The 22,568-nt window shown below is 41.9% G+C and overlaps 1 protein-coding gene across 1 annotated transcript; it reads right to left on the reverse strand.

Annotated features, from left to right (window-relative positions):
• Window positions 1–7,859: 7,859 nt before the first annotated feature.
• On the reverse strand, window positions 7,860–16,191 carry LOC149753581 (ABC transporter G family member 36-like). The gene is made up of 24 exons (XM_089931055.1): window positions 15,575–16,191; window positions 15,342–15,462; window positions 14,705–14,793; window positions 14,522–14,606; window positions 14,267–14,426; window positions 14,097–14,173; window positions 13,840–13,893; window positions 13,588–13,678; window positions 13,119–13,420; window positions 12,738–13,019; window positions 12,332–12,648; window positions 12,058–12,218; window positions 11,826–11,929; window positions 11,141–11,297; window positions 10,894–11,019; window positions 10,651–10,802; window positions 10,199–10,531; window positions 9,822–10,112; window positions 9,626–9,709; window positions 9,374–9,507; window positions 9,054–9,281; window positions 8,791–8,962; window positions 8,443–8,697; window positions 7,860–8,349 (listed from the first exon to the last, which is right to left on the reverse strand). The coding sequence occupies exons 1-24, from the start codon at window positions 15,922–15,924 to the stop codon at window positions 8,089–8,091; spliced, it is 4,386 nt and encodes a 1,461-aa protein (XP_089787181.1). The 5' UTR covers window positions 15,925–16,191; the 3' UTR covers window positions 7,860–8,088.
• Between the last annotated feature and the right edge of the window lie 6,377 nt (window positions 16,192–22,568).

Raw genomic sequence — 22,568 nt, forward strand, 5'->3', positions numbered from 1 at the left:
GGGGAAAGGGAGGAAACAGGGGCTTAAATAGGGTCGGTTGGTGGTGAGGACTAGGAGGGAGGGCGGCTTCTGGAACTTCAAAAATAAGGGCCTCGTGTTTCAAATAGTCGGTCAAGCTCTTCCACCTTTGAAATGGCTTAGCGTACGAAGGCTTTTCTTTTTCATTAAATTAAAAAAAAGGCTCAGTTTTCTCGTGTTTAGTCCTTCTGAACGATGCCGACAACGATGCATAAGCTGGTTTTTTTCCCCCTTGTGGTTAATCCCAATATCCCCCAGCTCCCGGGAAAGACCCGGATTTGGAAACTACCTCAACGTCCCGTGGCAAGAGTTCAGAAATTTCTTCTAGGCAAGGACAGAGAAAGCGGCGAAGTCTACATTTTTAACGTGAGTTTGAAATCTTTAGGAAATGTCCCTAATAAATTGGGCTTGGAGACCCAACCGTACATCACAATCATAGGTGCTACTAGATTCTGGGTTTTCTGGATTTCCGCCAGAGTTAGATCTTATTTAGATTATGCTAGGCTCCTATTAGATCCGTGTCTAACAAGCCGACTTTGAGGTGGGATCTTCCTCTCTTTTTTTCCCCATAATTCGCCGCTAAATCCAGTATTATTAGTGTTCGGTTGTTACCATTCTTACCCCAAGTTATCTTTCAACTACAGCCGTGTTGACCATCTAGAGAGATGCTGCCAGCCATCGGCCATGATGCGGTGGTCAACAGAAGTATTATAGGGGAAACTAACGACCGGTCCATTTATTGACTGGTCTTTAATGTTTAATCCCCGTTGACTGATTGTTTAACAACCGGTCCAACCATATTTCAACATTCCAACATGAGATGAAAATGCCCCCGCCTATACCGATCTCCCATTCCCACTGAAGAAGGGGAAGAAAAAGGCCGCCGCGGCCCCCAGCCGGCGGCCGGCCGCGGGCCGCCCCCTCCCGTGGCCAACGCCGGCCCCAGCCCGCCCCCACCCGAGACCCCTTCCGCAGCTGCCACGGCCCTGCCCCCATGGTCTCCTTATGAAGAAGGGAAAGAAAAAGACCGCCGCCAACCCGCCCCCTCCTGAGCGCCCTCCCGCAGCCGCCGCCGGCCGCGGCCCGCCCCCTCCTGAGCGCCCTCCCGCGGCCGCCGCCGGCCGCGGCCCGCCCCCTCTTGAGCGCCCTCCCGCGGCCGCCACGGCCCCGCCCCCTTCCGCGCCGCCGGGAATGCCCCGGCCCCCACGGTCCCCTTCCGAAGAAGGGAAGAAAAAGGCCGCCGCCGGCCACGGCTAGCCCCCTCTCGAGCCTCCTCCCGCAGCCGCCACTGGCCACGGCCCGCCCCCTCCCGAGCCCCCTCCCACAGCCGCCATGGCCCGGCCCCCTTCCTACGCCGCCTGCCTCGCGGAGGAGAAGAAATAAGAAGGGAGAAGGGAAGAAGAGAAGAACAAAGAAAAGAAAAAGAAAAAAAAAGAAGAAAAGGAAAGAAAAAAAAGAAAAGAAAAGGAGAAAAAATAAATAAATAAATAAATAAATAAATAAATGCATAAATAAATACATATACATATATATATATATATATATATATGAATGAATGAAGAAATAAATAAATAAATATATAATATATTGTAATAAAATAAAATAATAAATAAATAAATAAATAAATAAAGGCAAGGAAAAAAGAAGAAATGGAAACAAAGAAGAAAATAAAAGAAAATAAAAAAAGGAAGAAAAGGAAATTAAATAAGTAAATACACACACACACACACACATATATATATATATATATATGAATGAACAAATAAATAAATAAATAAATAAATAAATAAATAAATAAGATAATAAATAAGTATATTGTAATGAAATAAAATAATAAACGAATAAATAAATAAATAAATAAAGCTTGGAACTCAATTCATATATCCTCGAACATAGTTAACTCACCATTGCAATTAGGTTAGTAAGTTTGGTACACAAATAATATAGTATGGTACACATTTAAGTAAGCTTGGCTTAATCAATGTTTGAATACTTAATTTGGCCTCGCATGCAGTTAAATCTTCTCAGCACATAGTTAAGTAAGCTTGAAACACACTTAATCTAGCATGACATACAGTTAAATCATCTTGGAATACAGTTAAATCTTCTTTACACACAATTAAGTTAAGATGGCTCAATGTTGCAAAAAGTCTTCTCTGCACACACTTAAATCTTCTTTGTACATAGTTAAGTATTCTCTGTATACAATTAAGTCTTTTCTGCACACAATTAAGTGTGTGCAGAGAAGACTTAATTGTATACAGAAAATACTTAACTGTGTGCAGAGAAGATTTAAGTGTATGCACACAGTTAAGTGTTCTATGTGTACAATTAAGTCTTCTCTGCACACAGCAGGGAAGACTTAATTGTGTACATGGAACACTTAATTATGTGCAGAGAAGATTTAAGTGTGTGCACACAGTTAAGTATTCTCTTTACACAATTAAGTCTTCTCTGCACACACTTAATTATATGCAGAGAAGACTTAATTGTGTATGGAGAATACTTAACTGTGTACAGAGAACATTTAAGTGTGTGCACACAGTTAAGTGTTCTATGTACACAATTAAGTCTTTTCTGCATATACTTAATTGTGTGCAGAGAAGATTTAATTGTGTACAGAGAACACTTAACTGTGTACAGAGAAGATTTAAGTGTGTGCACACAGTTAAGTGTTCTCTATACACAATTAAGTCTTCTCTGCATACATTTACTTATGCATAGAGAAGACTTAATTGTGTACATAGAACATTTAACTGTGTGCAGAGAAGACTTAATTGTGTAGAGCACACAATTAAGTCTTCTCTGCCCACACTTTATTTATTTATTATTTTATTTCATTACAATATATTTTTTATTATCTTATTTATTTATTCTTTCATTTTTTTTCTTTTCTTGTTTATTTTCTTTTATTTTCTTCTTTTTCTTTCCTTTTCTTCTATTCTTTCCTTTTCTTTTTTTCTTTCTATTTTCTCCTCCCATGAGGCCGGCGGCAGCAGGAGCGGGCCCGGCCGCAGCGCTTTATTTATTTATTTATTTATTATTCTATTACAATATATTATTTATTTATTTATTTATTCGTTCATTCTATATATATATATATGTGTGTATGTATTTATTTATGGATTTATTTATTTATTTATTTTTCTTTTATTTCTTTTTTTTTCTTTCTTTCATTTCTTTTCTTCTTTTTCTTTCCTTTTTCTCTTTTTTTTTTCTTCTCTTCTTCCCTTCTTCTTCTTTCTTCTCCTTCCGCGAGCCGCACGCGGGAGGAGGGCAGGCCGTGGCCGGCGACGGCCGCAGGACGCGAGAGGGCGCCCTTCTTCCTCTTCTTCGGCACCTCCCCACCGTGGGGGCGGGGGCGTTCTCAGCCGCGCAGCCGCGGAAGGGGGCTCAGGAGGGGGTGAGCCGGGGCCGGCAGCGGCCGCGGGAGGGAGCTCGGGTGAGGGTAGACCATGGTTGGCGGCGGCCGCGTTGGCCTTTTTCTTCTTCTTCCCCGGAGAATGGGAGATCAATAGGGGCGGGGGCATTTTCGGTATTTGTTAAAAAAAATAAAAGGGGCTCAAGGATCGGAAATTAAACTTGGTGAAGATATTCGACCGAAGATTTTAAGATCGGTCAACGAGAACTTTTTGTTATATCAGAATTTTTTGGAGGGTGGAAAATTAATTACCTCAATATTATATTATGTTTTTATATATAATGATGGTACAATTAATTAAGTAGGACATTTTTTTTTAAGCATAGCTCATTAATTAGAACTAAAAAAAGTCAAGAGCTTGGAAGGACTTTTGGGCTGGACCTTCTGTATACTCTTTGATGAGTGTCAAACTGGGCCGGGCATGCTACTGGACCTCATGCTGCCAAGGAAAAGTGAGGACAGCATTGGATGAGATGCTTGAAACCTCAAAGGGACTAATCAGCTGCAGCGAAGGTCACTGTAAAGATCCGAATTGGGCCCATCCTTGGGCCCAACGAATTGAAGTCGGCAAGGGATGCCGACTTCAGTTTGTTCATCATGGTCATCCCTATGATGAACACGCCGGCCGAATGGCCAGCGAAACCCCCGCACCCCTCTCTCTCTCTCTCTCTTCTCTCTCTCTCTCTTCGTGGACTCTCAGAGGAGCCCCCATCCCTCTAAAAAAAAAAAAAAAAAAACTCATCCTTTCCTCCTCTTCTTTTCCCCTTTTCTTGAGAAGATCGCTGGAGCCACCGTCGCCGCCATCGCTGTCGGGAATCCACTCGTCGACGACCGGAGGTGAGAAAGACAACCAATCTATTTTTTTTTATGGATTTAAGGGGAGAGAAATGATGGGGAGTCATTCGGTTTCACCTTCCCCTGTTTCGGGAAATTTTTTTTGTGAGGTTCGGCCGGCCGGGGTCAATCCGGCCGAAACGAGTTCGGCCGGAGGTGGACAAACGGGGGCCAGGCTTCCCAGCCCCGGTCTCTCTCTTGCTCCCTTTCTTCCTCTCCTTCTTCTGTGCTTCTTCTCTTCCGCTGCTCGTGACAGCGGCGTGGCCGACGATGGCTGGCCGAGCGCCGCCGCCGAGGACCATAGTCGGCCGCCGTAGGCCGACCGGAACCACCAGCCACCCCTTCTTCCTTTCTTCCCCTTCTTCTTCTTTTTCTTCTTCTTCTTCTTCTCTTCCTTCTTCTTCTTCTTCTTCTTCTTTCTTCTTCTTGGGTTTTTCTTGCTTTGATTTCTGTGCCTCATTTGTGGATCAGAACCTGAACCGGTTGAGGCTATGAACCGGTTCCACCTATTCCGTGAATTGGGTTTGATCTGGATTTGAGTGAATGGGTTTTGGTTATGGTCTGAATCTGAGTCGGAAATTTGAGTTAGTCTGATTTAAGTGTAATCTGGTTCGTTAAGATTTGATCTAATCTGGTCTGATCAGATCTGGTTTGGGTTGGGCTGGGGATCTGTTTTTGGGCTAAGTTGGACCTGATTGGATCTGTGGGCTGGTTTGGTTTGGGCCCGAAATCTGATCTGGACTTGTTATCTGGTTTGGTCCAATTGGGACTAATCTGTTTTGAGCCACAATTGGTTTTGGGTTTAAAGGATTCTGATTTTGGGATTTTGGCTTACTTGTTCTTAGGGTCTATGTTTGATCTTGGGGGCCCATTCTTGAATCTATGAACTTAGAAGTTTAAGGGATTGGAAATAGTTTAAATTATGTTTCTTAGTTAATTAAATAATTAATGTTTATGTTTTAATCAGGGGTTCGTGATATCTGTGGCAGGGATTGTTAAGCTAGCCCAGGTAGGTGACCTTTTGCTTTAAAGTAGAATTTTAACATGTATCTTGCATATGTTGATGTTATGATTTATTATTGGCATTATGTGTTAGAATTAGAATTAAATATTTAATTTCATAAACTGTTATGTACTTTACTATTGGGAGTATGATCATGACTTTGATTTGGAAATTTACCAAATGGAAAATTGATTTATTGATATTTTAAAATCCGCGTAACTATAGTCTAGGCCCCGCCAATAGGATGATACGTTGGCCCTGTCGACTTGTACTGAGGAACTAGTTCCGACACCGTGACCACCGGTGATAGAATAGTGGCGGCACAAGGGTGCGTTTTTGCTCTTCGGAGCGGCTCGGTGGAGCGTGAGATTGGCACCAGGGGGTGCGGCACAGTGGTGCGTTGGCTCAGTGGAGCGGCTCTGCGGAGAGTTGTCCTGGCACCTCGGTGTAACCATGCCACTGGGTGATGTGGCCGTAGTCATGCGGTTGAGTTATTTTGAGTCTCGGATCGGGTTTACGGATTATCGTGTGGATTTTGGATTTATGAGTTTTAGCTGCTTTTTATATGCATCATCACATGTTATATGATGACTTTATTGCATGATGTTGCCTACTGAGCTGTTAGCTCACTCCTATTATTTACATTTTTGCAGGTGATGACATATGATTATAGGGATTACGGGATGGAGTGATCATGATGTATTTAGCTAGTAGATATTGACTTTTCTTTTGACATATGTATATGTGGACATTTGATATGAAAACTGAAATTTATCTTTATTTAGTTATTGATGGTTAATTTGATTTATCTGCCTTGCGTGCTTGCGGGGTCCGCCCTGCAGGTGCGCGGCGTCTGCTCGCGTCCCGGGCCCCGGGTTCGGGGCGTGACAGTCACCCCATGCAACTAAAAGCCGCACCGCAGAGGATAAAAAGAAAGCTAACCAGAACCTAACACAAACTAAGATAACCATTTCATTGTAACCTCCTCTTCTCGGTTCGACCAACTTTAAGGATAAAACCGGGCCGTCATGGTGACCCTGGGTTGACCAAATCAGGTGTACGTGAACCCAACTTACCTTACAACTCATGTTGCAATCCACTTCTGTACATAACCGCAGAAATAGAACTCAGGTCAAAATCCTTCCTCCCATTTCAACCAAAAAAAAAGCGGAACGATCCAAAAAAAAAAAAAAAATCTGGGCCATGCTGGGGGGCACAAAAGGCATTTTGCTTTATTATTTTAACTAATCCTGGAGCTTGTCTGGCAAGGACTCGATCGATGTAGGTTTTAAAGATGCAGAAAATTCAAAGCTCGTAGAAAATCAGTTTATACAGAATTTAATATATATAGAAAAATTATGGACGAAGCTGCAGTAAATTTTTGCTTAAATTTTTAAATATGCAGAAAATTTCTGCATACTTTTTAAGGTTGCAGAAAAATCTATTTGCACTATTTTTAGAGCAAGATAAATTTCTCAAAAGACTGATTTTTGTAAGGAAAATAATCTCTAAAAGAAAAAGATACAAACTTTCTGATTTTATACAATCAAAGTAAATTTAATTCTATACAACCAAAGTAGATTCGATAAACAACTAGTAGTAATTTCTAGTATAATCAAGATCTTGCTCTTAAACTATAGGAATAAATATACCTAGAAATCACTATTTATGCTTTGAGATAATAAATTGAAATAAAACTTTATATCTACAAAATTTTGAAAATTAGTTGGTTGAAAGCTTGGTTGGATCGAGGCGTGTGATGTATACTACCCCAAGAACGTGATTTGTCCCCTACGTGTGGGTCTACAACGATCTCATCCCAAAGGTATAACAAACTAGTTCAGCTCAATTCTCTTGTAACATGCACAATTGCTAGAAGGCTAGACTTGAGTGACTTCCTTCGGTTGCCTAGAAAAGAAGGAAGAAGAAAAGGTGGAGGAAAAATGAAAAAGCAGAAAGTGTGGAAGCAGAGTCTCTATCATATTGCAATAGAGTGTACAAGAGAAAAGTGGATGTGTAAGTGTGTTTCTAAAGCAATGGGCCCAAAATTTATTTACAGACTTTGCTGAGATGATCGAGAAGACGGATGGTTTCTAAGATACGTGATGTTTCGAAAATACCATATCTCTTCGAAAACCAACATTTTTTTTTGAAGAGAGTTGTAACTCTTCGAAAAGAGGCATCCGGCAAAAAGTATTTTAATACATTTAAAATAAAATTTTGCGGATAAGGTTGGTTTAATTTTTTTTTAAAATTAAAACTACAACATCTTCTTGTTTGTGTGGGTTTCTCCAGCGTTTCATATTCCGCATAATCTTTTCTTTTCTTATTGACTAAAATATTTATTATCTTGAATTAGAAGGTTGACGGATACTCCTTCCATCCAAGAAACCAATGAAAGGCGACATTAAGGAAAGGAAAAAAAATTAGATACTCTCTGCTTCTTTTCGGACTATTTTTTATCTGCTGTTTTCCCATGTTGTTCCTTTATACTTCATATACTCTCTGCACGTCGCACAGTTTTTAGCCCTTGCATCCACAAAAGAAGTGTACAAATCACAGCAGACACATTTCGTAAAAAAATTCAAAGAAAGAAATGCTATCATCATTGTCAACATACCTAACTTACAGGGTACAAAAAATTAATACAAGGTAAAGAGAGAGAAAAAAAATAGCTGACTGATTGCCACTGACAAATTCTTCTTTTGATATTTCGCATAGCATCGTGTATCCTTCTGCTTACATTTGATGGTGAGGTCGATCCGAAATGTCACTTTTAAAAAATAATTTAATCTACCAAGTAAATACTTCTCTACCTTCTCTGGAAGTTTAGTACTTTTATTGTCAACCCAAAAAGAAAAGCAAAGAGCACGGCAAATCCAACGACAACCACTGCAACCACTCCCAAGAAGTCGTGTCTGAATCCAAGATGTGACCTCACATATTCAGCCACAGTTTGGCTGCCGTCCTCAAATGTGCGCTCGATATCCCCGAACTGTGAAGCGACCAAGCCGTACAATGTCCATGCAACGGGGTTTGCCCAGAAATACCACCTCCACCACACAGGCATACTCTGTAAGAAGGGCAAAGTTTTTTTTGTTTTGTTTTAGTTCATCGTTATTTCAGGAAACCCATCTTAAATAGAGCAATGTGAATCAGAACTTACCGGTCGTGGGATAATGAATCCAGAGAAAAGATTCCACATTCCAACAAAAGCAGCAGCTATGATGGCAGCTATGTTGATGTTGGGAGTCATGCCCACCGTCATCATTCCATAAAATGTGAAGTATAGTAGGGTGAAGTACATAAAAAACAGGTACCAAAAGAACTTGGCAGCCGTCCATTCAAACGCAATCATTGCGTACACTATAACCCCATATACCAGACACTGAACCAAGACATAGGGAACCTCGATCAACACCTGCAGAGGCCACAGAAGAACATGGTTAGCTGATCTTGATTTGTTTCAAATGCACGTACGTTGGATGTGGTAAGGTGATGTTGAAGTAATTACTTGTCCAAGAGCATATGGCAAAGCTGAATACATTCCTGCTGCCCTCTCTCTATAGAAGACGGTTCGTTCGATGGACACAACGGGCTGGACGGATGTGGAGTTCGAAACCCCGATGAACAGAACAGCAGCGTACATGGAACCCATTGCATTAGCTAAATCCTGTTGATCCCTCCTGCAACAATGTTTTTGTCAGACAAATCATATTTGGAAACATCAGGGGATTATATATAGCAGACTTGGGTCGTCTCAGAATTACTACTTACGTTTTGGTACCAAGATCCCAGAATATCGTCCCAAACATCAAGGCTATCATTGTTGTGAAGAAAAACCTGACAGCAGTATATGGAGGATTCCTCCAATACGACAGTCGTTGTTTCCATAGGCATGCCAAGCATTGTGTGAGGAATGGTCGAGAGTACTGAGTTGGGAAGTGAAGATCGCTGGAGCCAGGAGGAGGTATGCTCAATTCCTTGATCAAAGCTTTGTTTCTCCTGCAACACAATATAGAGTAAAAGAGTTAATTGTTTCTAGGTAATACCTCCATCAGAAATTAATCCGTTGGAACAGCAGCCAAACTACTTACTGATACAATTCCGAATTCTTGTACACCTCGCTGAAACTAACCCCCAATATTTCTTCTTGTGATTGTGTTGTTACTTCCAGCATCCATGTTGCAGGATTATAGCCGTCTTGTATCTTGCTCACTCCTTCGATTTGCTGATAATATAAATGCAAAGTTACAGACGTCGTCGCGTCGCTCGAATATAAAATGTTTCAGGAGCTAAAACTCTGAAAACCAAAAACGATGCAACCTTTCTGCTGTCCATTTTCTTACCTCAAAGTAATCGATCAGATGACAAGAATGTCGCCCCAACGGGCCTACGTATATCTCTTCTCCTCCTCGCTTCAATAGAAACAGCTGCAGTTGGAAGTAACAAAGCATCAGATACCAGCAACATTTACAAATATGTCATTTTACGAATACCTGCGAGAGAATAAAGAAAACCTATCGATCCGACCGATCTTCTCACCTCATCAAAAGCTTCAAATATGTCGATGCTAGGCTGATGAATAGTGCACACCACAGTCCTCCCGGTGTCCACAGTGTTTCTCACTGTCCTCATTACAATGGCGGCCGCCCTTGCATCCAGTCCAGAGGTAGGCTCGTCCATGAATATTATGGAGGGGTTAGCAACAAGCTCTACTGCAATTGTGAGCCTTTTGCGCTGCTCGGTTGATAACCCATTCACACCAGGCAGTCCTACCAAGGCTTCCCTCAATGATGTTAGCTCTACAAGTTCCATGACCTCTTCCACGAACATCTGCACAGAAGATTAATTGTTACAATTAAATTCCTGAAGTTATAAGCTGAAAGTTGCACAAGAATGGACCCGTATGTTCGGCCAACCTTTCTTGTTGCAGAATCTACATCGGCAGGTAAGCGAAGCCATGCAGAGTAAACAAGGGATTCATAAACCGTGACATGAGGAGAGTGGATATCATTCTGTTCACAATATCCTGATATACGAGCGAAAGTTTCTTGCTTCTTGGGGTAGCCAGATATGGTAATGCTTCCATCTATGTATCCACCTGTTTTCCTTCCAGCCAATACATCCATGAGTGTAGTTTTGCCTGCTCCACTTACACCCATTAGAGCGGTAAGTACTCCTGGCCTGAAAGATCCGCTCACTCCCTTTAGGAGCTCCAGTCGGTCTCCCTCAACACCTTGTGCTGTCATTTCCTGGAAATACATATTCCATTAAGGATTGGTTATTTTGGCAAGAAATAAGTATACCGCATAAAAAAAAAAAGTTCGGTGAAATACAGGCAGAGATTTATCTTTTACGCAAATGCAGATACCTGTGGCATGTCCACCGAGTATGTTATATTGTCAAATGTGATGGAAAGGGGTGTGAATGGGAGGACCATTCCTTTCTTATTCTGATTAAGATTAGCAGCAGCATCTGTCATGCTTGATGAGGCATCATTATTCCTACTTCCACGAGCACTTTCTGCATCGGAACATGTAAACTAAGATGATAAACAGCGAGAGGGAACTGTCAGAAATTGATGAGCAAACTAGTAATGTTATAACTGATTTACTTTTGGATGTGGAATCTCTGCTAATGCTCCTTTCTGTAAGTGATGATGGCTCCATTTCTCCTGTTATATTTGCATATTTTTCATTCAATGCCTCTTCAGATAAACTTGGCTGAGCTTTCCCAAATGCTGCAAGCATTTCAAAGTAAGGTATGGGGCAAGGTATCTCAATGTGGACCTCTTTAAGCATCACAATATGCGAGATTGCTACATAGAGTTGATGCCAAGATATAGGGGGAGAACTACTTACGCTTGATATAGGTGAGCGCCACAGTGAAAAGGATATTGAAAAGGATCATATATCCGGCCAATGCACCCGTACCAATCCAGTACCATTTGGCCTCTGTAAAAATTCCACGGGACTTCAAGACTTCCACTCCTAGTGTTTCATTATGATTCAGAAGAATCTATAACACAGATAAATCAAAGGAAATGCACTTCAGTTCGCTGAAGACATACGATGATATTATTTACTTGATTGTTGTTCGACATAGATAATTGAAGTAACTGCAGGGGAGTGACTGTAAATGATTTGAAAGCACTCTGTGTCTGTGAAATAAGGACAAATTTACTGATAAATGATACCAAGTTTACTTGTTTCTAGTGGTCAAACCAATGTGTATCTGGTTGTCATCTGCTAGCGCATACATTTTTTGAGCAATTATTAGCACATGAATTAGAATAATTGCAATCATCCTTAGAACTTCATGTAGAAGGATATATTACTTAAGCTTTTAAATAATTTTGGATTCCTGTTATTGTCCATCAGAGTTATTAAAATCATCATATCAATTTATATGTTGATGAAATCTAATGTATTTGATTGTTTAGTTATGATTTATCTGATCCAATCATCCTGTTTGGGAGAAAAAAAAACAGAGAAAAAAAGAAAATCATATATAGCATTGACCTTTCAGAAAAGCAAGTGAACTTACATGGCTCCAACTGTGTCCAAGAAATTCATTTGTTGCAAGTGCATTCTGTGCGTACATCATGGGTGAGATCCAGTAACCCCATATCCACCACTTTTTCACATCCTCTGCCGAAGGGAACAATGAAAATCGATTAAATATCAACACTCTGAAACCAGTTGAGGTAAATCGTAACACTTGGCACGGTAAACTGACAAAGAAACAATTTGCTATCGTCTAAAGAGCAAGAACCTACGGTGCGACAAAATGAATCCACCCAACACTATAACCACGAGCAATGAAAACGCTCCAAAAGTATTTGCAACGATCATGTTTCTACCCAGTGCAGCGATGAAACGGAATAACCCGGAAGCCATTTGATTGACAAGTAGGAGAAGCAGATACTGCTTAAATAGCCTGTACATGGAAGCGAGAGTAATGCTGTTATTTCTGAGAAGCCAGAATGGGAGGATCACTTAAATCAGGCTGGAGGTCAAGCTGTGGCAGTTGCAAAGCAAAGAAATACTGACCTTCCGACATTTGGATCAAATCCTATCACGTAGTAAGTCATGAACACCCAGACACCAACTTCCACAAATGTTATGGGTATCTTGAGAATCCATGAGGGCACGGCATAAGTCCATGCTGGATAAAAGCGGTAGTCCCTTTGCTTGAAGAAAACAGGCAGCTTTGCAATGGCCAATGAAAGTTCAGAGAATCCATTGAACATAATCATCATCATTGCGAAGAAAAGGGCACCCATATAAAGCCCTCCATCGTTTGTGCTATCGCGGTGCATGTTGGTTCGCAGGAAGAGTGTCATTGTGATCGTAGCCATGAACATGAGCTGATGAGGAGAGAAATGCAAAATGATAAACCGCTGGCACTTGTTTGTGGAATAGAAGCTCTAAGTTGCAGCGGAGGTGATTCACTTACCTGGAAGGCCCTAAAGAAATAGACAAATGAGTTCCGCTTCATCAGCAACAACTCTCTCCAGATGTTAGCTTTCAATAGTTCCTTGCTGCTAGCACCGTATTTTGTAGTTGCGAGAGCAGCAGGGTGGCTGCTGCTCTTGTCGAACGGGACGGAGAGTTCATTTCCTAAGTTCCGACCCGCATGGAACGACTGGAATGCCTCTGAAAATTCCCTGACAGGCACAAACCTGTAAGGCTCGTCATGACGCATCCAATACTGCGGCTGATCTTTCTTTGATGTTACCTACATTCCCAAAAATAAATTATCATCTTGGACAATCTTGTAATCCAAAAGAAAAAAAATAAATGTTGGTGAAGGGAATCTTTCTGGTTTTTGGCTTACTTCCTGCAAGAAGTCTGCAACACCTTTCCTCTCAGGGCATCTGAAGCCCATGGACTCAAAGAACTCAAGCACCTGCTCGCGGGGACCTTGGTACACAACATGGCCATCTGAAAGAAGTATTATGTCGTCGAAGAGGTCGTAGGTCTCTGGTGCTGGCTGAAGCAGAGAAATGACGGCTGTCCCGTCGAGAATGTGAATGGATTGCCTGAGCGAGTTCACGATCTGGAAAGTTGTGGAACTGTCCAGACCTGTGGATATCTCATCCATGAATAGAGCTCTCGCTGGCCCGACAATCATCTCTCCTGTATCACAAGTTGAAGACCCAGAGGGTCAGATCAGATCAGCATCCCCAAAGATTTTTTTTTTTTTTTTAGATCAAGGGAAGCTTAGCCACCCAAAATTTATTCAATTGAGACAGCATCCTAGAAGATCACATGATCTTGGAGGTTGGATTTGGCAGTTCGTCTACCTGTTGTGACACGCTTCCTTTGTCCTCCTGAGATGCCTCTCAGCATTTCATCTCCTACCATGGTATCAGCGCACACTTCCAATCCTAAAATCTGTTACAGATGGCAAATAAGACGACCTTCTTTCTAGTTTCTTTGAAAGTGTTCTTCCTCTATCTTTGCTTTTTTGTCAAATTAATCATCAAAACAGAAGTTTGCACCATGAAAAAACATAACAAAAGGGTCACAGATCAGGGGCAGAGAGCGGCACATACCTTCAGTATATAGTCTGTGATTACATTGGTCTCTTGGTTTCCCATTGCAGCTGCCTGATAAGTAGAAAAAGGAAAAATCTTATTGCGCTTTCTGTCCGCTCGATGTCAAGTTAATCAGCTTATGAGAAGCAATTTGCTATGGATTAACAACCATGGTGACACTCCGGTAAGTTTTAATTCGCCAAAGCTATCAATTTCTTGAGAGTTTGGGAAGATGAACAGAGCAGCTCTGCTTGCTAAGAGGATGCTTATCTCACCTTCATGAAGATATCGATATCGGGGTCTGGCTTGATGTTTGCCTGCTTTTCCCTTCTTGCTAGCTCGGCCAGCATATCTGCATATTGTCACGTAAGAAGATCTATCGGAATTGTATGAAAAATTATGGAGTAATTTTCTACGTCGAAACAATTTGTGGAGCGATACTGACCGTAACGAGTCCCTACTCCCTGACATCTCGCAGAGAAAGATAAGGTTTCACGCACTGTCATCTCCCCGATGTGGAGATCATGTTGACTGATATATGCAGCTGTTCTCTCGGGCATGAACTCATCCATCCCATGGCCATTGTAAGTTACTCTTCCCGAAACCTGTTTTGTGTTTCAGAAAGTTGGAAATCTTATAGCAGCATTGAGAGCATCTATAGAAATTAAAATTAAGATACAGAGCGAATGAATCTCCTGACCTTTAGATCCGACTCGAGCTTTCCGGCCAACGCCAATAACAAAGTCGTCTTCCCCGACCCTGGTGGACCCAGGAGCAAAGTCATCCTACAAAATAGAAGGAACATAATTTAAAAATTTCAGATGCAGAAACGAAATTGGAACGAGAAGTTTGGTATCTAAATCTGAAGCAAACGATATCATACCTGCGGGGCTTAATGATTCCGCTAACGTCATGAAGGATCTCTACTGGTCTCTTCCTACTTGGTACTACATGCAGGAGATTGGCAAAGCCCTTGGACCAGAAAAAAAGAGAAGCAAACCCCTCAGTTATAAAGGTACTCACCGAACCTCATAGATAGCTTTTAATTTTATTTATTTATGAGTTTTTTTTTTGTTTTACATAAATATCTTTCTAAATATATAAAAATTACATGAATATTCTCGTAAAATTACTATTTGTATGTATTTTTTTTTTTTTGTATGTGTATACATACTATCCAATGTTATTAAAAAATAAATAGCTTAAAACTAAAATGGCTGAAATACTATTACGTGTAGATATGCAAAAAAAAAAAAAAAGTTGTAAGTGTATTTTAGTCATTTTAAATTTTAAATTACTTATTTTTTAATGGCATTAGATGATATAGGTACATATATTTTAAAAAAAATATAGATGCAAAATAAATATTTTATGGAGAAATACATGCAAATAATAATTTTAGAAGGGTATTCATACAATTTTATATATTTTGAAGGATTTATATGTAAAAACTTTTTCGTTTATTTATTTTTGTCTCTTCTCTTTCCTTCTCAATAGAGTATTTTAGTTATCCGAAATACCTCGAGGACGTTGACTGTAGCATTGACGAATGAAGGCAAGCCTCTGTTGCCCACATAAGCTTCTGCTTCGATGTTGAGGTGCTCGTAACGCACTTCGATCGTCGGAAGTTCAATTCCAACTCTAGAAAAAGGAACAAAAGAAAAGAGGAAATCAGGAAATCGGAATTTAGATAAATCCTCTAGCAGCCAAAGCATTCAAGTAAGGCAAAGGGGAAGGATGTGCTTGTCCGTACTGATCCATGCGGTTCCTAAGCTTCAACAAGAACTTCTCGTTGTCCTCCTCGGCAACCCGGACCAGCCTTTCGATCAAGTTCTTCCTCTCTTGATAGCTGAGGTTCTCTATATCAATTTCCCTGGGCTGCCCTTCATTTATAGCAAGTATGCCCCTCCGCAGCCTGTTATAGGTCGGCAGCTTCTCCAGCGCAGCCCATTTCAGGGCCTCCTCGTCATCTTCCTCTCGCGACGATCTCGAGAAGACATCTTCTCCTCTCATCCAGATGGATGCACTCCCCGCCCTGGTGCTGCTCGCCCTTATGCTACTCGCCCTTATGCTACCCACCCTGGTTTTCTCCCCTGTCTCCATTTCTTTCACCGTGCTTTCTCTCTTCCCTTCACCCTCTATCAGAGAGGTAGGAAACAGTCCTCCCGCCGTGCCGAGCCGCTACGAAGTTTATGGGATTGTGAAGCCAGAGATGGAGCTATCCGAGAGGTAGGAAACAGTCCGTCCTGCCGTGCCGAGCCGCTACGAAGTTTATGGGATTGTGAAGCCAGAGATGGAGCGAGGAGAGGCGAGAAGGGTGGAGGGGAGGGAGATGGGTTGCGTCCGCTGGTTGTGTTGTGTGACAGGGGTGGGGAAAGGGAGGAAACAGGGGCTTAAATAGGGTCGGTTGGTGGTGAGGACTAGGAGGGAGGGCGGCTTCTGGAACTTCAAAAATAAGGGCCTCGTGTTTCAAATAGTCGGTCAAGCTCTTCCACCTTTGAAATGGCTTAGCGTACGAAGGCTTTTCTTTTTCATTAAATTAAAAAAAAGGCTCAGTTTTCTCGTGTTTAGTCCTTCTGAACGATGCCGACAACGATGCATAAGCTGGTTTTTTTCCCCCTTGTGGTTAATCCCAATATCCCCCAGCTCCCGGGAAAGACCCGGATTTGGAAACTACCTCAACGTCCCGTGGCAAGAGTTCAGAAATTTCTTCTAGGCAAGGACAGAGAAAGCGGCGAAGTCTACATTTTTAACGTGAGTTTGAAATCTTTAGGAAATGTCCCTAATAAATTGGGCTTGGAGACCCAACCGTACATCACAATCATAGGTGCTACTAGATTCTGGGTTTTCTGGATTTCCGCCAGAGTTAGATCTTATTTAGATTATGCTAGGCTCCTATTAGATCCGTGTCTAACAAGCCGACTTTGAGGTGGGATCTTCCTCTCTTTTTTTCCCCATAATTCGCCGCTAAATCCAGTATTATTAGTGTTCGGTTGTTACCATTCTTACCCCAAGTTATCTTTCAACTACAGCCGTGTTGACCATCTAGAGAGATGCTGCCAGCCATCGGCCATGATGCGGTGGTCAACAGAAGTATTATAGGGGAAACTAACGACCGGTCCATTTATTGACTGGTCTTTAATGTTTAATCCCCGTTGACTGATTGTTTAACAACCGGTCCAACCATATTTCAACATTCCAACATGAGATGAAAATGCCCCCGCCTATACCGATCTCCCATTCCCACTGAAGAAGGGGAAGAAAAAGGCCGCCGCGGCCCCCAGCCGGCGGCCGGCCGCGGGCCGCCCCCTCCCGTGGCCAACGCCGGCCCCAGCCCGCCCCCACCCGAGACCCCTTCCGCAGCTGCCACGGCCCTGCCCCCATGGTCTCCTTATGAAGAAGGGAAAGAAAAAGACCGCCGCCAACCCGCCCCCTCCTGAGCGCCCTCCCGCAGCCGCCGCCGGCCGCGGCCCGCCCCCTCCTGAGCGCCCTCCCGCGGCCGCCGCCGGCCGCGGCCCGCCCCCTCTTGAGCGCCCTCCCGCGGCCGCCACGGCCCCGCCCCCTTCCGCGCCGCCGGGAATGCCCCGGCCCCCACGGTCCCCTTCCGAAGAAGGGAAGAAAAAGGCCGCCGCCGGCCACGGCTAGCCCCCTCTCGAGCCTCCTCCCGCAGCCGCCACTGGCCACGGCCCGCCCCCTCCCGAGCCCCCTCCCACAGCCGCCATGGCCCGGCCCCCTTCCTACGCCGCCTGCCTCGCGGAGGAGAAGAAATAAGAAGGGAGAAGGGAAGAAGAGAAGAACAAAGAAAAGAAAAAGAAAAAAAAAGAAGAAAAGGAAAGAAAAAAAAGAAAAGAAAAGGAGAAAAAATAAATAAATAAATAAATAAATAAATAAATGCATAAATAAATACATATACATATATATATATATATATATATATATATATGAATGAATGAAGAAATAAATAAATAAATATATAATATATTGTAATAAAATAAAATAATAAATAAATAAATAAATAAATAAAGGCAAGGAAAAAAGAAGAAATGGAAACAAAGAAGAAAATAAAAGAAAATAAAAAAAGGAAGAAAAGGAAATTAAATAAGTAAATACACACACACACACACACATATATATATATATATGAATGAACAAATAAATAAATAAATAAATAAATAAATAAATAAATAAGATAATAAATAAGTATATTGTAATGAAATAAAATAATAAACGAATAAATAAATAAATAAATAAAGCTTGGAACTCAATTCATATATCCTCGAACATAGTTAACTCACCATTGCAATTAGGTTAGTAAGTTTGGTACACAAATAATATAGTATGGTACACATTTAAGTAAGCTTGGCTTAATCAATGTTTGAATACTTAATTTGGCCTCGCATGCAGTTAAATCTTCTCAGCACATAGTTAAGTAAGCTTGAAACACACTTAATCTAGCATGACATACAGTTAAATCATCTTGGAATACAGTTAAATCTTCTTTACACACAATTAAGTTAAGATGGCTCAATGTTGCAAAAAGTCTTCTCTGCACACACTTAAATCTTCTTTGTACATAGTTAAGTATTCTCTGTATACAATTAAGTCTTTTCTGCACACAATTAAGTGTGTGCAGAGAAGACTTAATTGTATACAGAAAATACTTAACTGTGTGCAGAGAAGATTTAAGTGTATGCACACAGTTAAGTGTTCTATGTGTACAATTAAGTCTTCTCTGCACACAACAGGGAAGACTTAATTGTGTACATGGAACACTTAATTATGTGCAGAGAAGATTTAAGTGTGTGCACACAGTTAAGTATTCTCTTTACACAATTAAGTCTTCTCTGCACACACTTAATTATATGCAGAGAAGACTTAATTGTGTATGGAGAATACTTAACTGTGTACAGAGAACATTTAAGTGTGTGCACACAGTTAAGTGTTCTATGTACACAATTAAGTCTTTTCTGCATATACTTAATTGTGTGCAGAGAAGATTTAATTATGTACAGAGAACACTTAACTGTGTACAGAGAAGATTTAAGTGTGTGCACACAGTTAAGTGTTCTCTATACACAATTAAGTCTTCTCTGCATACATTTACTTATGCATAGAGAAGACTTAATTGTGTACATAGAACATTTAACTGTGTGCAGAGAAGACTTAATTGTGTAGAGCACACAATTAAGTCTTCTCTGCCCACACTTTATTTATTTATTATTTTATTTCATTACAATATATTTTTTATTATCTTATTTATTTATTCTTTCATTTTTTTTCTTTTCTTGTTTATTTTCTTTTATTTTCTTCTTTTTCTTTCCTTTTCTTCTATTCTTTCCTTTTCTTTTTTTCTTTCTATTTTCTCCTCCCATGAGGCCGGCGGCAGCAGGAGCGGGCCCGGCCGCAGCGCTTTATTTATTTATTTATTTATTATTCTATTACAATATATTATTTATTTATTTATTTATTCGTTCATTCTATATATATATATGTGTGTATGTATTTATTTATGGATTTATTTATTTATTTATTTTTCTTTTATTTCTTTTTTTTTCTTTCTTTCATTTCTTTTCTTCTTTTTCTTTCCTTTTTCTCTTTTTTTTTCCTTCTCTTCTTCCCTTCTTCTTCTTTCTTCTCCTTCCGCGAGCCGCACGCGGGAGGAGGGCAGGCCGTGGCCGGCGACGGCCGCAGGACGCGAGAGGGCGCCCTTCTTCCTCTTCTTCGGCACCTCCCCACCGTGGGGGCGGGGGCGTTCTCAGCCGCGCAGCCGCGGAAGGGGGCTCAGGAGGGGGTGAGCCGGGGCCGGCAGCGGCCGCGGGAGGGAGCTCGGGTGAGGGTAGACCATGGTTGGCGGCGGCCGCGTTGGCCTTTTTCTTCTTCTTCCCCGGAGAATGGGAGATCAATAGGGGCGGGGGCATTTTCGGTATTTGTTAAAAAAAATAAAAGGGGCTCAAGGATCGGAAATTAAACTTGGTGAAGATATTCGACCGAAGATTTTAAGATCGGTCAACGAGAACTTTTTGTTATATCAGAATTTTTTGGAGGGTGGAAAATTAATTACCTCAATATTATATTATGTTTTTATATATAATGATGGTACAATTAATTAAGTAGGACATTTTTTTTTAAGCATAGCTCATTAATTAGAACTAAAAAAAGTCAAGAGCTTGGAAGGACTTTTGGGCTGGACCTTCTGTATACTCTTTGATGAGTGTCAAACTGGGCCGGGCATGCTACTGGACCTCATGCTGCCAAGGAAAAGTGAGGACAGCATTGGATGAGATGCTTGAAACCTCAAAGGGACTAATCAGCTGCAGCGAAGGTCACTGTAAAGATCCGAATTGGGCCCATCCTTGGGCCCAACGAATTGAAGTCGGCAAGGGATGCCGACTTCAGTTTGTTCATCATGGTCATCCCTATGATGAACACGCCGGCCGAATGGCCAGCGAAACCCCCGCACCCCTCTCTCTCTCTCTCTCTTCTCTCTCTCTCTCTCTTCGTGGACTCTCAGAGGAGCCCCCATCCCTCTAAAAAAAAAAAAAAAAAACTCATCCTTTCCTCCTCTTCTTTTCCCCTTTTCTTGAGAAGATCGCTGGAGCCACCGTCGCCGCCATCGCTGTCGGGAATCCACTCGTCGACGACCGGAGGTGAGAAAGACAACCAATCTATTTTTTTTTATGGATTTAAGGGGAGAGAAATGATGGGGAGTCATTCGGTTTCACCTTCCCCTGTTTCGGGAAATTTTTTTTGTGAGGTTCGGCCGGCCGGGGTCAATCCGGCCGAAACGAGTTCGGCCGGAGGTGGACAAACGGGGGTCAGGCTTCCCAGCCCCGGTCTCTCTCTTGCTCCCTTTCTTCCTCTCCTTCTTCTGTGCTTCTTCTCTTCCGCTGCTCGTGACAGCGGCGTGGCCGACGATGGCTGGCCGAGCGCCGCCGCCGAGGACCATAGTCGGCCGCCGTAGGCCGACCGGAACCACCAGCCACCCCTTCTTCCTTTCTTCCCCTTCTTCTTCTTTTTCTTCTTCTTCTTCTTCTCTTCCTTCTTCTTCTTCTTCTTCTTCTTTCTTCTTCTTGGGTTTTTCTTGCTTTGATTTCTGTGCCTCATTTGTGGATCAGAACCTGAACCGGTTGAGGCTATGAACCGGTTCCACCTATTCCGTGAATTGGGTTTGATCTGGATTTGAGTGAATGGGTTTTGGTTATGGTCTGAATCTGAGTCGGAAATTTGAGTTAGTCTGATTTAAGTGTAATCTGGTTCGTTAAGATTTGATCTAATCTGGTCTGATCAGATCTGGTTTGGGTTGGGCTGGGGATCTGTTTTTGGGCTAAGTTGGACCTGATTGGATCTGTGGGCTGGTTTGGTTTGGGCCCGAAATCTGATCTGGACTTGTTATCTGGTTTGGTCCAATTGGGACTAATCTGTTTTGAGCCACAATTGGTTTTGGGTTTAAAGGATTCTGATTTTGGGATTTTGGCTTACTTGTTCTTAGGGTCTATGTTTGATCTTGGGGGCCCATTCTTGAATCTATGAACTTAGAAGTTTAAGGGATTGGAAATAGTTTAAATTATGTTTCTTAGTTAATTAAATAATTAATGTTTATGTTTTAATCAGGGGTTCGTGATATCTGTGGCAGGGATTGTTAAGCTAGCCCAGGTAGGTGACCTTTTGCTTTAAAGTAGAATTTTAACATGTATCTTGCATATGTTGATGTTATGATTTATTATTGGCATTATGTGTTAGAATTAGAATTAAATATTTAATTTCATAAACTGTTATGTACTTTACTATTGGGAGTATGATCATGACTTTGATTTGGAAATTTACCAAATGGAAAATTGATTTATTGATATTTTAAAATCCGCGTAACTATAGTCTAGGCCCCGCCAATAGGATGATACGTTGGCCCTGTCGACTTGTACTGAGGAACTAGTTCCGACACCGTGACCACCGGTGATAGAATAGTGGCGGCACAAGGGTGCGTTTTTGCTCTTCGGAGCGGCTCGGTGGAGCGTGAGATTGGCACCAGGGGGTGCGGCACAGTGGTGCGTTGGCTCAGTGGAGCGGCTCTGCGGAGAGTTGTCCTGGCACCTCGGTGTAACCATGCCACTGGGTGATGTGGCCGTAGTCATGCGGTTGAGTTATTTTGAGTCTCGGATCGGGTTTACGGATTATCGTGTGGATTTTGGATTTATGAGTTTTAGCTGCTTTTTATATGCATCATCACATGTTATATGATGACTTTATTGCATGATGTTGCCTACTGAGCTGTTAGCTCACTCCTATTATTTACATTTTTGCAGGTGATGACATATGATTATAGGGATTACGGGATGGAGTGATCATGATGTATTTAGCTTGTAGATATTGACTTTTCTTTTGACATATGTATATGTGGACATTTGATATGAAAACTGAAATTTATCTTTATTTAGTTATTGATGGTTAATTTGATTTATCTGCCTTGCGTGCTTGCGGGGTCCGCCCTGCAGGTGCGCGGCGTCTGCTCGCGTCCCGGGCCCCGGGTTCGGGGCGTGACAGTCACCCCATGCAACTAAAAGCCGCACCGCAGAGGATAAAAAGAAAGCTAACCAGAACCTAACACAAACTAAGATAACCATTTCATTGTAACCTCCTCTTCTCGGTTCGACCAACTTTAAGGATAAAACCGGGCCGTCATGGTGACCCTGGGTTGACCAAATCAGGTGTACGTGAACCCAACTTACCTTACAACTCATGTTGCAATCCAC

This window comes from Phoenix dactylifera, chromosome 5 (genome assembly GCF_051530095.1).
Source record: "Phoenix dactylifera cultivar Ajwa chromosome 5, Ajwa_hap1_PhDact_Kaust_v1.1, whole genome shotgun sequence".
NCBI classification, from domain to species: Eukaryota; Viridiplantae; Streptophyta; class Magnoliopsida; order Arecales; family Arecaceae; genus Phoenix; species Phoenix dactylifera.

Coding starts and splice junctions, on each gene's coding strand:
- LOC149753581 (XM_089931055.1), bottom strand. CDS start 15,924: ATGGAGACAGGGGAGAAAACCAGGGTGGGTAGCATAAGGGCGAGTAGC. Junction 13,421..13,587: donor AAGGAAGCGTGTCACAACAG/GTAGACGAACTG, acceptor CTTGTGATACAG/GAGAGATGATTGTCGGGCCA. Junction 10,532..10,650: donor ACTCGGTGGACATGCCACAG/GTATCTGCATTT, acceptor ATGTATTTCCAG/GAAATGACAGCACAAGGTGT.